The 15,542-nt window shown below is 37.2% G+C and overlaps 1 protein-coding gene across 1 annotated transcript in view; it reads right to left on the bottom strand.

The window, feature by feature from the left end:
* LOC134217080 (uncharacterized) overlaps nt 1–15,542 on the bottom strand; it is a 97,393-nt gene that overhangs the window by 33,069 nt on the left and 48,782 nt on the right. Inside the window, exon 2 of the mRNA XM_062695842.1 lies at nt 8,880–9,034. Coding sequence (XP_062551826.1) covers nt 8,880–9,017 — 138 coding nt within the window. The 5' untranslated portion in view covers nt 9,018–9,034. The remainder of the gene's footprint in view (nt 1–8,879; nt 9,035–15,542) is intronic.

Raw genomic sequence — 15,542 nt, 5'->3', positions numbered from 1 at the left:
CAATAGGGTTTCTCACCCCATTCCCGGCCTAACATGCGCACGACTGCATTATTTAATTGATATTTATGACTAGGAGCAACTTTCCTGAATTCTCTAGGCCGTGTAATATTGCGATGGGGTTCATCTATGCTTAAAACGAACAGTGGGTAATGTCTGTGACATAACCGCGAAGTGGACGTAGGACTTGACTTGACCATTCATTTGAAGATGTATAATATATCCAAATCTCTCACGTCACCTAATTTGTATACAGAATCGGCGATAACAGCCCAAACATTATTATAACAATTTTCATGAGCAATATAGGAAAAAATATCTCAAAAAGAAAAGCTCTCAATCGATTTTTCATCTAATAGTGGTTATGAAAAAATCTTTAAAATCTGCTATTCGCGTATAACATTTTATCACTAGAGTATTTTAGAATTTTTAAGAACTCTTTAGTAAGTCTATCAATGGCTCTCAGAAGAACCGTATGCTTTGAAAATAAACATTTTCTATGTTCATCTGTTGCGTCATGTTGCAGTGGATTGTAAAACTAATGTTGGGTGCTCCGGGTGGAGCGCGAAACCAGAGCTGTCTTCATGCAGTGTAGGTATGTGCCGACTTGTGTTGTTTCTCCAGGGATACCAGCGGGATACGAACTGCCGACCGATGAATCGGTGACCAATTGCGAGCATTATCATTATCTTTCTTGGCCCTGATAAGGGCCGGATATTAACTTTTTCATGGACAACTATTTGACCGAAAGAGTTTCTTGTTCGAAACCAAAACACACATACGGTTTCTTCAAAAGCATCGCAATTCTTTCTCTTGCTTTTCTTCAGCCTGTCTCGGATCGATACTGATGCCGGCCGGCCTCGGCTCGACTCTGCTGCTGTTGCCGGTATCTGCTCGGCATTGCTGCGGTGTCGGGTCTGTGGGGTGGACTGCTTCTGGAACTTCTTTTACTGCTGTAGTGATGGCTATGCTTCGGCTGATGTTGGCCTCGACTCTGCCGGGCCGAAAAAGTGGACGATGCTGCCTTGCTAAAAGGTGTGAATGCTGTCGAATCGATATTACTGTTACTTGGCTTGTCCCGGTCAGAATGAAAGGGAAAAAAATCACGTTGCGATATTTTATGCCTTCTCGTCAGGCCCAGCAGCAGCTCATTCGCAGCTTCGACTGAAGGGCCTCCGAGTGCATGCGATATCGACTGAATAAGGAAATTATTTAACTCTTATAGCCTTGAAAAAGGCTGTTTGTTTCGGCTTGGTCCAACTAATAAGAAGGACTGAATGAATGCTCTGTAAGCGAATGCACTTTTCTTTTACACTTAATTTTTAATCGTCTCTGCTTCCCGATTGGTCGGCCAATCAGTGAGCGTCTTGTATCCCGTTCCTTTGTCAGCCAAAGCGTCATCACCATCGACGCGTTCGTGATGGACTTCTTCTTCTTTCTTTTGTTGCTCGCTGCTGGCGTCTATTTCCTAACGGGACTTTCGGACTGATAAGGGCCGAAAATTAACTCCTTTCGGGGAACTGGTTGACCGAGGGGGTTTCTTTACTCGAAACCAAAACACACACACGCGATTTCTTCAAGAACATTGCAGTTCTTTCTCTTGATTTTCTCCAACTTGTTTCGGCTCGATACCAATGCCGGCCGGTCTCGGCTCAACACTGATGCCAGTCGGCCTCAACTCTTCATTGATGCCGGCTAGTTTCGGCTCGACTCTGCTGCTGGCGGTATCTCCTCGGCATTGCTGCGGTGTCGAGTCTGTAGAATGGGCTGCTTCTGGAACATTTTCTGCGGCTGTACTGGCATGCTTTGGCTGATGGTGGCCTCGGCGCTGCCGGGCCGAAAAGCGGATGATGCGGACGATGCTGTTTTGCGAAAAGTTGCGAGTGCTATCGATTCGATGCTGCTGTGGCTTTGCTTGTCCCGGTTAGAATTAAAGAAAAATATCCCGTTGGAAGTTCTGAACAGAATGAGAAGGACAAATTGCGTCACCCTCTTTTATGGCTTATTTTGGTGCGCAGTTGCAGCTTATCCGCTAGCGTCTGCACCCATCAGAATCAAGCGAACAAATGACGCGAGGAACAAGCGGCACCCATATTTATAGGTTTCATTGCAGTCAATGTTTTGCTTCGAAAACAGTTTTAGGCCTATTGAAACAAGGTTTTCGGGTCATATCAAGTATGAATATGAAAGGCATACTTAAGATCTGTCGATTAAGGGGTTATCCGAAGAGATCCGTTCACTGGGACAAACGCTATTATCATTCAAAATCTTTCAACACAGCGTAACGCGGTCGATTTAGAAATATTGAAATGACACCCGGTATAGTGAAGAGAGACGTAAGTCCTACGTCAAAAAATAGTTATTCTTGCTAAACACCGCTTGAAAAAGCTTTTATTTGATTTATATTAACATGGTGCAGCACCAGTACTGAAATTTTCATTTTCATTGAGAGAGGTCACGCGATATTTACATTTTATTCTCTTCCGCTTTCATAGAAAACATAAACAATGAAAGGAATTCCGTTAAATTTTCATGGATTTTTATTTCATGAAAGCGCATCAAACTATTGTAAACAAGCTGTTTCTCCTTCAATAATGTCACGTCTAACTCGAAAATCAAAAACAATACAATCATTTTATCGACTAGTCATCGTAATTTGCACAGATCTATTAAAACTATTTGGAAATTTAGATTTCAAAACAAAGCAACATTCCCATCATGACTGCTTGTAATGTGACAGGTGACCGGGAGACGGCTACATTTTCATTTGGTCTCTTGAAAATGAAAATGCAATGTTTTCGCTTTCACATGACAGTCACGAGAACTACCAGTACTGTGCAGCACTCATTTCAGTCATAGGCGATTGTAGGGACGTTCCGATACATCAAAATATCGATATTTGATTCGGTACGATAATCGAATCAAAGTATCGATATCACCGATATATCGGAAAATCATATGATATTTCAGAAATGTGAATTTTAGAATGTATTTGTTGGAGTTATTCATTACCTATTACTATCGTATTACCTTATTACCCTTTTACAATAACTAGTTGAACGTACCCGATCTTTCTCGGGGTTGTATTATTTTGCACTCTAACTGTCAATTGTAGTGCCGCACTCTAGATCATTTTTTTGTGTGATCGCATTAAGTTTTCTCCCAACTCTCCCTAATATTGTACTTTGATAATTTTTCAGTTTTTCGAGTCAAATTTGGAAACTCAATTTGGAAACACAGCTGACCTCAATACGAATTGATTAGTAGATTAGTGAGAAAATCTTGCAAACGTTCCATGTTCCATGCGTTCGTGAGTTATATTGCGTTGCAGGGAACTCATTTTTATATATACACACTTAAAATAAATCGCCGAATTCGGTAAAATTTTACGATAAATAATTTTACTGATTTTCGGTGATTTTGACAGTTGAACAATGGAAAAAATTACAAAAAATCTGTAAAATAATTACCGAACAGTTCTGCTGTTGAGATTTCGGTAAAATTTACCGAATACTGTGAAATGAGTTAAGTGTGTATATATAGAAAGATAGAAGAGAAGAGATGACTTTTTTTTTTCTATTAGGTACTTAATCCAATCTGCTTCTAGAGTGTGCCAGTCCAACAATTACCGGCGGCGTAGTTTTAACCGGTAGCGGCGGCATAATACTGACCTCACTATTTTCCGATCGCTCGAAAAAAACAACTGAAGTTTTGAAAAATTCTGAAATTCCAATGACAGATTTTTTTGTATTTATTCTCGAGTTATTCTGATTCTTAACAACAGAAAATTCTCTCTTCAGAATTTCCACTTAAGTTTTCTCCATTAATTTTATTTTCAAAGATAATTCAAATTTTCACGAGAAAATCCATTGAAATATTCTTTACCAAAAAAGGAAAAACTTTTAAACTTTCAAGAGAAATTCTGTTTGTTTCACATGAAATTCCATTGATTTTCGGCAGAAAATTCTCTTCGATTTTAACATTCTTCAAAATTTACACAAAAAAATCAAAATTTTCATCAGAAAACCCATAGAAATATTTTAAGGAAATTCCGCCTTCGGGGGTGACAAAGGGTCTGGGGGTGAGAATGGGTCATCGCTCTTGCCGGCAGCCTGGAGGTCGTAGAGGAAAATCGTTCAAAAAGGTCTCTTATATTTTAGTCTTCTTTCCCTCAGATACATTCAATCCATTTTACAAGCATTCTAAGTAGTTGAAACGGTAACCCATTCTCACCCCCATTTGACCCATTGCCACCCCCGACGACGGATCTCTTTATTTCTACGTGGCATTCTTTTGAATTTCGGAAGGAAATTTCCATGTTTCCCAATTCTTCTAAATTCTCAAAATTTCTTCCTAATTTTTAAAGTTTATTTATCCAATTTATCATGTATCGCGTAAGGATTCGAGGTACAGTGGCATGAGAGATGTTGCACAACGGCACGACAAGACACAGACTATTTGTGATGGCAGCGCACACCTCACATCATCCGCGCTACCGTGAACAATCGTCTTAGCCATTGAATATTCGGCATTAAAGATCCATTTTGAAGTATTTATTTTCTCAAAATACAATGCGTTTTGAGGTACTTTGTTCTGATACCGATATCGAAAGCCAAAATATCGATATGACCGATATATTGAAAGCAAAAAATCGATACAAAAATATCGGATATCGAAACAAAAATATCGATATTCCGATATATCGGAAGTATCGGAACGTCCCTAGGCGATTGCTTATCCGGCATACCCCAAGTCTCTTCGGCATATGCAATATTTTACTCAATCTCTCAACATCTTACTCTCATTCTCTCTCTCGGGACGGTAGAAAATGCGACGTAAACAAAAATATGCACGTTCCACGATAACGTGATGCCAGATGGTATTATTCATAATAAATTTTATTTGGTTGAGAAGATATATGCACTCACCCAAATTCCTTCCAAATACTTGAAAAAATATTGTTTTTACACTCTTTGAAATCGAGATAATTATAAACAATAAGACTCATGGCCTTTTGGTAGCACTGTACAGCTAGAAGTTCTTGGCCCGAGGTGATTTTTTGTTCGGTTTGAGAATACATTTTTAAATGTATTCCAATATGTTTTAATAAGATCTAGTGATACGAACAAGTAGGAAAGATTGAGAGTCTAGCATTATTGTGCGGTGATAAACAGTCTGAAGCAATGGTTATATCGAGCACTGTGACGATTTTTAGGTTGGTGTTTATTTGATGATACCGTTTTGTAAAAGTGGAAAGAATCACTCCGGCTCAGTGGTGTTGCAACGAAAAGAAATAGTTTGAAATCTACATTTTTATGGAGTGAAATAAATGGTTGAAAAATATTGAGTATTGTGCGAGATAAATACTTTTTTTTAAATTATCAATCTTAAACCTACGGCTACCAAACATTATAAATCATTAGTTTTCTGTGCAGTGAGCCGGGAATGTGGTCCATAGGCCCAAATAGTGATTTACTCTAATAATAACCTTTTGCCATACTTCAATCTTCCCTCTGACAAAAATCTTCACTCTGAAAGAGGGAGAGTCATCCTGAGCATTTCATCCGTATATTTTCTGCAAACTGGAGCGATGGGGCGGTAGCTGCTTTTTATGCTAGAGCTACTTTTTGTTCTCAAACAAGTGAAGGGAAATCAATCCTATATAAGCAAAATATAATTTTACCGTCTCATAGCTGTCAAACATTTTCTGCTCTTCAAATATCTCTTTTCATGCTGCATGAAGCGAAATTCTACTTGACTTTTCTATGGTTTGCCTACATTTCCGCTTCAATCAACTGTTTGAGCTCGTGAAAATTCTTAACAAGTGCTTTTTAATTGCTTCCCAACCAATTCGCTGCTCGAAATAAAATGGGAAAATATTTATTACGAAAAGTACAAAACTTCAACCTAGTTTATTTTAATTTTGTTTCCAAATAATAACAATACCTCTCAATATAAGATTTGAAACGCATCACAATCTTCAATGTTTAGCTTCGGCACAATAAGCTAATTTGGCTTCAGTTTGGCAAGCAAATCTATTCTATTCGCACCAACGAGATTGCGGCGAATAAAGGCTTATCTTGACGAGCTGTAACCCTTCACGTTTCAAGTAAGGGAGAACAGTCCAAAATGCACCTCTTAAGCTATTTCGGTGTGACAAATATGAACAAGAATACCGAACCAATGCAACGTGTTTAGTAGACTGGCCCAGCTTAGTATGGGGAGAATAAATTGTTTTATTGAGTCTTTTGGTGAGAAAATCAATCTCTGAAAATTTCAGCTCAATCGCTTGTTGCAAAAGCTGGCGCAATATATTTGAAGTTTGTATGGGGATTTCAGTCAAAATATATAGGAAAATACACTTCCGTCACTCATTCGATCTGAAAATTGGTTCTGATTGCTCGATGGAGCTCATAATTGCAAAAAGGGCTGTGTATTTGGAGGTATATATTTGGACTGAAATCCCCATACAAACTTCAAATCAAATGCGCCAGCTTATGCAACAAGCGATTGAGCTGAAATTTTCAGAGATTGATTTTCTCACCAAAAGACACAATCCTGGGAGGTGCCCCGTGGAATTCAACAACTTTTTGTTTCCTGGGCCAGTGTTTAGGCATAAGTGTTTTGTAACAGCTACATTTCACAATAATCTTCAAAACAACAAGGTTTTTATGACTTTCTAACGTATTCAAAATATGTTTTAAAAATGGAACTTGGACAAAACGCCAGCATGGTGGTGTAAATTACTAAATTGTATGTAAAATAATGGTGAACGCATGGTTGTTTGTTATGTCTTAACGGATTGAAAGACAATCTTACGGGTGAGGAGAAAGAATCGTAAATCGTTACATTAAGTGAAAATGAAAGGATTTTCCTCATTTTTTATCCTTGCAGCTTAAAAATGAACTGCTTGTATTGAATTGTAATCGTTCATAACAGTCCCACGAAGATTACATAAATGATTTTATGTGTGAGGCCTTTTTGAACCCACGGATGCGTCATGCACTGTTCCATCCTAAGTAAGACTTCAGGCTTGCGAAAGAATTATGACAATTTCAGTAGAAATTTGCAGGAGCCACAGGGTCAGATCTGTGGCAGAATGATTCTTGTGGAATACACATCCCAGAGAGGGGAAATAAGTTTAAAATGCGCTTGATTGGTAAAATGCATCAACCCATTTTGTCAATAACCAAAATTTTGTCGCAAAACTTTAAGCGGCGGAAGCAAATAAACATTTGTAAGCCCTCACTTATAAATAACTTATTCAGAACATCTGGGTGGCCTAATTTAGCAAACATCGTTCATTTTGGATGGTACCTTTTACAAATTTCGGAAGACACCTTTCTAGAATAAAATCGGTTTCTTGAAATATGATTGGTCTTTCGTTAAAATTGTAGGACCATTTAAAAATAAAACTAAACACTAAATACGAAATTAGAATGACTATTCTATAACTTTGACGCATTCCTCGTTGCATTCGTTTTTTCACTTGCATGGAAAGCTCCCAATGAAAAGATTTTCACTATTATATTATGTATGCAAATCTACAACTGCACAACTGTAATGGAATAAATATAAACAACTTCTATTCCATCGTTTCACTTACGATTCGGCAGTTACTCATTACCTAATTTCTCAAGATAAAAAGCACTTACTCATAAACAATATGGTGCTTGAAACACTCACTCTCACTTCTACCGTGCAAAAAAGTTTCTTGATCTGTTTTTTCTCTCCTTCTGTTTTGAACCTTCCCTCCCAAAGTACCGCCACTTGATCCAGAGAACACTGTAGATCACTTCCAAGTACCATTCCGGAAAGCAGTGAATAAGTGGGAAATAAAAGGTGAGAACAGGTGAAGCCGCCACACAATTACTCAAGACCGCATGGCAGCCGTTAATTGAAATCTGTGTAGGTACCTACTGAGAGAGGCACTATAGAAGGGTAATCCATACAACAACCAGCGTAGGTATTCAGCAAAATGAGTAAAAATTTCCGGGGCAGTGGGTTTTGATATTCCGTTTAGATGGTCGGTCGGTTTTTTTTCGGTTGACCATTTTTTACTAAACTTAGTTTTCCAAAATATGTTAATTATGGGAAACTATTAAATAGTGTTCATGTTTGCTTGTGTAATAATTTGTTTAACCCCCATAAAAGTGGGAAAACCCCAAGAAAAATCCAAATAATACAATCCACAAAAAAAATTATGCAAGCAAACGCAAAATATCTGCGATAGTTTGAATCAAATGATTTAGATGCTTGTGAAAAAAAGAACCTGGTGTTCCACATGTTTCCCATACCCGGGCAGAAGCCACGAACAGAATAGCAAAACATAATATGGACTTGATTGATATTAGAAATAAAAGAACAGGCAAATTTGCACCGAAATATTATTGAAATATCAAGATATGCTATGGATAAGAACAAACTAATGGCACATGATATTGATCACTTATTACAAATAGCATAACTTGATCTTCTCATGATATTTTAGCGCAAAAAATTATTATTATCATGTGATCTTTTATCTCTTATATCAATCATGTCCATATCTCATTTTGCTGTCTTATCAACATTTGATATTATAGAGCTATTTTCGTCTACTCGGGTAATTATCAGTTCACCTTGATTGATATTATAAGAAATTTTTTTTAAATGGACATGACATGAGCAAATCACGTTCTAGCAACTACGATGTACACAATCAATCAAGCTGAACTAAGTTCCATCAAATGTTATAATTATGGGAAAATGTGGAACATCAGGTTCGTCTCTAACAAGCATCTAAATCATTTAACTTAAACCGCGAACGTGTGCCCATCCCAATAATGTATTGCATCATTATACTTATTCGAACAGAACAAAACAGAAACAACAACACTTACCGCTGCAAACACCATTATCAGTATCCGAAAGCTCCAATTCTGCTCCATTCTCGTGCTCGAACGCTTCATTACTCTCGGTTCCAATAATCGGCAGCTTAGCTGGTATTTCCACCGCATCAGCCCCCGACAGTTGCTCATTCGAAGACAGCAGCTCCCTATGGGGTTGCGCGAAGATGGACGGAAAGAAAGGAGCAAACAAACAAAAAGCAAATCTATTAGCGAATTACAAACTGCGAACACATATAACAGCTCGTTCTATAGTATTCATTGTTGCGTTCATGAATGGGAAGTTTTCACTATGATGTGGTCGAAAGGCAGTCACAAGCTTGGCTAAAGCCTACAGTACACTCTTTGTCTGAACATCTTCCTTAGTGAGTCGACTATCTATGTATGTTGATGTCTTACCAGTCTGCCAGATTTCTGACTGACTATGGCATATTTTTAACATTCAGACGAACAGTGGACCTACCAGCTTCATAGTGCTAATAAAACGATTCGCGGTTCATTCACAAGTATGGCCCAGTCATTCGCTACTACAGGCTCCAGATACAGTGATAATTGGGCACAATCACGATCGTCGGGTTCTCTGCGGGCTGTCTGCATTGCGTTGAATGCTATTCTTTGGGCTTGATCATGGCGAGCAGTCTAGCTTAGCTCAAGTGTTGGCTGCTGTGTCTAAAACGTACACTGGAACATACCGCACTTACACTTTCAGTAGTCGCTATTTGTGAGTCGGCTATATGTAGAAGGCAGAGGAAATGCTGTATTACAGAAAAACACATCGATCTCGGATGTTTTGAAGTTTATTTACCACGGTAATTGGTTAAATCTACATCGCACTCGGAATTGGGGTATCATCGTTTTTTCTCCGTTCGTACATTTGTTGTAATTGCTCGATGTGGCTCTGAAATCAACGGGAATTTTCCAAACAGTTCCGACAGGCCAACATGGTTTAATGTAGGTCAGTCGGTGCGTCATCATTTCGAAATCTGCTTAAGACAATTGAGCAATTGATTTCCAATTACTCAAAACAGGTAGTAATTATTCCTTAATTTATAGTTTAGTATGTTTCTAATTAGGATATGTTATGTTTATCGGAAAATGTTTGAATCGTATGAAAATTTATATTAAATTGTAGCTGGAGTTGTTAAATCTGTTGGAGATATCGTGATCGATACCATGATTCTATTTGCTTAAACTTCAGCTCGATTTATTTAGTTTGCGTAGAAATGTTAGAAGTTCAGTTTTGAAAATATAATTTCCGCGTGCTATTATAGCAGCACAGTGCTTTTCGGCTTATTCAATCCAATCCGAGTCGTAATTCAATCCATTCCGACTTAATCTGAAGTTCTTTGTATCAATCCAAAATTGAATGTAACATGTTGCTTAGCATATATATGACTTTTAATTAATTTGAATATTATTTCCGGATAAGAGAAAAGCCCTTTTGATCTAAGCATACAATAAATGTTAAAAATAGTTTCTACCAGATTCGGGAAACTGTTCTGTTCAAACCTAATTAGCATTAACATCAAGCCATTCGCACAAATTCGTAGGTACAAGCTTAAACTATTGTTTCAGTGTAGCATCTCTGTGCAACACGTGTGCACTAGAGACACCTTCTCTTGTCCCGGGAACATGCCTTACGATTAACACATTTTTTGAACGACATCATCTTTCATTTATGGTCAACTTGTCTTTTTAGTTCCCGATTGCAAGTTCCTGTGTAACAGTTATGTACTGATTATTTTGTTTCAGGGGTTCTAAAATGTCAGTATTTTTTTTTTTTAATATTTCGTGAATGTTTAGCACGGATCAAGTTTTAGGTAACACTAACCCAAATGTTAATGTTCTTTAAGTTTTCGTGAGACTCGGAAAATAATATTTACTTTATCGCAGTTTTGCGAAAGAAAAATCAGCGTACCTACATAGGGGAACAGTCCCGATCTCCATCTCACTGAACATATATTCATCTCATCGCGAAACAAAGAAATACGCTAGCACCAATTTTGTCGCTTTTTTTTGTCAACATGCGTGCTCACTACTGAAAAAATCACAAAAAATAAGAAACAAATCAAGTTGCTTTCCATTGCTTTGTTTTTGATGGGATGAATATATCCATAAGATGAATTTGAGGAGCAGTTCCCCTACTTGTAAACTTTGTTGTACGAGAAAGGCAAAAAAGATGTTATTTGCAGCAGTTTGAATTGTGTGTGTTTGGATTTAAGAGAAAAAATCCGGGACTTGGGAAAGCCCGAGATTTAGCAAATCCCGGAATTGTTTGTCCCGGGACGTTCCGGGCCCAAGTAACAATTTCCATGTTTTTTGGATTTATTTAATTCTTACAGCGGATTCATGATAGCAATCACCTTGGCTAGCTGCTCAATTTATTGTCTCTCTTATGGCTTTCAATAAACCTCATACAAACATGCGGCTCTACGGTGATGAAGAGCGTAATAAATCCTATTGTCAAAGCTAGAATAGAGCCACAATCTTTAATCGTAAAGTGGTCAAATGAATAACCCCAATAAGAATATTTGCATTACAAATAGTTTATAACGGTATTTAATAAGAGCAACATTTTTCTGATCGTCTTATTGAAAACGGCGAAGCATTTTCAAGTCAGTGAAATTTATCACTAAAATTCATCATTAGACGATGTTTTCATCGCTTAAAATACTTTTTTAGTAATTGATTTTCATTACAAATGTATTGAGGTAGGGGAACGGTTCGGCACTTCATACCATAGCTCCTATTTCCATCCCATCAAAAACCAAGCAATGAAAAGGAAGTTGATTTGTTTCTTATTTTTGTTATTTTTTTTCATCAGTGAGCACGCGTGTTAGCAAAAAGAAGCAACCAGACTGGTGCTGTATTTAGTGTGTTAGTAGTTAGTAGTAGTGTATCCATTGTACTTACCACACAAAATACATACTCATTCAATGGCGGACATAGAACAAAAATTCAATTAATTACTGAGGAAGTGCTAATGGAATACTAAGTTGGAAATTACTAAATTACTTACGGTCAGATGGATTTCGGCCTAATGGTTTGTTCGGTTTGTTGGCTTCCGGCCGAGTGACCTTCAGCCAAACGAGCTTTCCCCGTTCAAAAATCGTTTTTCTTGGATTTCAACGTTAATTTCAATAGATTTTTTCGGGGTTTCTATAATAAGTAGCTAGAAATTTGCATGAGTATTTCTTTTCATGTGCATGGTGAAATTTCCTCCGGAATTACGACCTCTCATAGGTGCCACTAGAGGTTTTTGGAATTTTTATTATGAAAGGTAAAACGGTTTTGGTAGAACGTTTGGTAGAACACAGAAAGAAGTAAGATTGAGAAACTAAGTAGGAAAAGGACGATCCCATGTTCTTCGGCAAATAAGGCAGCAGTGTTAACAACTGGACCACCGATCTTATCAGATTTTTTGTTCAAACCTGATATAAATTAATTCAAAAGTAGAATGTGAATATGACGAATAGTAAATTTATTATTATTGTCTTCAATAGAGAGACATGCAGCCCTCGTCTGGCTCGTCTCTGAGTAAATTTATCTTAACTGACTCTCTCCCATATCTGCTTTTAATTCAGAATAGTATAGCACTTGTTTTGCCTTTTCAAACAGACATATTTATTGTTTGTATATTATAATATTGCCACAACACCAATCAGACCAGATAGTGGAGTAGGCTTTGCCGCGAACGGTTGACTGTCGGTTTTTTCTGTCAATAATTTTCGAATCGCTTAAAAAATATATTAGGTATTAGGTCTTTTTCGTATTCTAAGTGTTACTACGTGATCTTGTTATAAGAGTATTACAGTGGTTTGCTAGTTGTGGATATATTAACGTGAATACGTGTTTTAGCACTGGAAAAAATAGCCAAGATCTAACAAATTCATTTTGATAGGTTCCTTATATTTAAATATTCCTGCTTTAAAGCCATTTGATACATTGTCACTTCTCAATCTAAGTGTTTATATTCCATCTTTAATGGTTCTCTGAGATGTCAAAGTTCATTCTCCCCGCAATTATGTTAATAAAAAAAACCTTATATAGTGAGAGTTTCGTTGGATTTGGTATTATATTGGGTAAGATGTTGAACAGATTGTTGCACATACAGGTATGTAAACACATTTTCAAATCGTTAACTATTTTTAAGCGCCCCACACAAGGGATGGGACGTGTTTAGCGCAATTCCGCTTATTTCTACTCTATCACGTTGTAGTCATTACAGATGTGTGTTTCGATCCCGACTGTGGGGCCGTTTTCGATGTCTTGTACGAGACACTGAGGACGGTGTTGCAGTTGGGGCCGGAATACGTATCTGTAGGGACTGCTTTGGGGTGGAATTGAATGGAGTGGTGCTGGACTAGTCTTATGACAGGTGAAGATATTCTACCAAAAAAAAAATGATTTCTTTTTCTTATAATGGGAAAAACTGTCAGTAAGACATTTTATGAGACGTTTCGTGATGCCCCGATTATTTACTTCTAATGTTTTGTTTTGGTGTGATTCTGCGTGAACATTCCGTTAGGTCCGAAAACAAAATAATGTTTTACTTTTCATTCGTGTTTTCTTCAGTATTTTATACATAGAATATAATGGTATCAATAATCTAAGGGTAAAATCAGCAGTGATTCAAATCGTTCGGGGCTGTCAGTTTGAATATGAATCTGAATCATGCACTCTCCCAGCAGTGGCTCAAGATTCATTTTTTATACCAGTCAAATGTCAAAAAAATAAAACTGGTATAACGCGCCGTTCTATTTTCTGCAGATTTGAACCACGATTGAATCACGAGATTCAAATATTTTCCAATTGTTTTGGTGTATGAATGCGTCATTTTATATACGGATCAACTCACTTTGCAATTACGGCGCCTGCCTTGGCGCCAACATGATGATTTTATTTAATTGAAAATTTAATAAACATGAATAGAACACTGCTGGGGAAACCAGCGAGTTTGTTCTATTTGGCTCCAGATTCAAACTAGAATAGTGGTCGAAAATTTGGAATGAAACTGAATCACTCCTGATTTCACTCTAACAACACGTTTTAAGAATCACCCATCGGAATGTTCAGTACAGAATTACCAATAAACAATGGGCTCCCACTAATTGTCAAAGTAGATAAACACGAGAAAAACAGCTGTTTCAATCTGTCTTATAAAATGCCTTAGGGTCTGTTCAAGTATAACGTAACGCAAAAACGTTGTTTTTAAGAACCCCCCACCCCCTCGTAACAATCTGTAACAAAATTTAGAACTACCCCCACCCCTATGCGTAACGCGTAACAAATAATTTTTTTTGAAAATATCTTGTTTTTGGTAGAATTTGAACAAAAATAAAATAAATATTATTTTTTGGATATTTTATGCTATTTTGAAAACAATAATTATTTTTTGAAAAATTTAAATATCTTTTCTCAATTGTTACGCGTAACAATTTCTCGAAGAACCCCCACCCCCTATATTTTGCGTAACAAATCGTAACAAAAATAAAACAACCCCCCACCCCCTTTTGCGTTACGTAATATTTGAACAGATCCTTATACGTACGCAAATGTATCCAAGCGAAGCTCTTTAGTTTTGATAAGATCCGGGGGATGAAACAGTTGAGTTGGATTTTCTTTGCAGTCCATATATTTGGCCTAAAGACAAACATAGTGGGCAATACTTTCAAAGTTAGGTGTGAAGTGAATGGCATTAAGATCTAGTTCTAGTTCCAGCTAGATTGTTGATACGCCTACATAAAAACAAAATATTTTAGAGAAGTGAGCGGTTGTATGAAATATAAGAAAACAATTACAAGTATAATAATAATGAGAGAAAGTATTTCGTTAGCGAATTTAATAATTTTCAATACAAATAGTGATTAAAATACATTTAAAAACTTCTTTTATAACATCTAGACAATACCACTTGTTGGTTGACATAATGACATTACTTTTCAGATTTCACACGAAACTTAATCTGCAATGAAAGAATATAGCATTGCAATTGGAGGCGGTGCTTTTTACGAATAGCATTCTATTGTTAGTTTTGCCGTGTTTCAGTAACTTATAAAAGCATGTCCGTCATCCGTGATGCTCCTTAGTTATACATAACATATATATTCTATGATACTGTACAAAGCAGTTTTAATCTGACCGCTTCACAACGCTAATTTGCACCATCGGGTCCTGAGCGGACCAGCGCCAAAGCACTTCACACAGGATAAAATGGCAAAGGCATCATCCAACGTAGTTTTGTTAGTTCATTAAACTTAGAAATTAACCTTAAACTCTCACGTAAAAACATCTGCGTGCGATGTACAAATTAGTAAACTTTGATATGGGCATGTTCTAATACGTAACAGGTGGATTTGGAATGTTATGTGAAAATGTGTTTGTGAATTCCTGAACAGGTGCCGAACTGTCGGATTACGTTATTGTGTGTGTCTGTTATTCTTTGGTGTTTTTCAGTGCAAGTTTGTCCTTGTTTTGTATTGAACGTAGAATAATCAGAGCTCGAGTCCAAACATGTTTTCTTTAGTAAGCAGAATGATCGGCCGATCATCAAAATGTGGTTCTGCTTTGTGCGGTAAGCAGAACGATCAGCCGGTCACCGAAATTTTGTTCTGCTTTGTGCGGGTGAATAAATTAATTAGAAAGTCAAAGTTTAGA

This window comes from Armigeres subalbatus, chromosome 2 (genome assembly GCF_024139115.2).
Source record: "Armigeres subalbatus isolate Guangzhou_Male chromosome 2, GZ_Asu_2, whole genome shotgun sequence".
NCBI lineage: Eukaryota > Metazoa > Arthropoda > Insecta > Diptera > Culicidae > Armigeres > Armigeres subalbatus.
The sequence above is the reverse complement of the archived record's forward strand: the minus strand, read 5'-3'. Positions and strand labels throughout refer to the sequence as shown.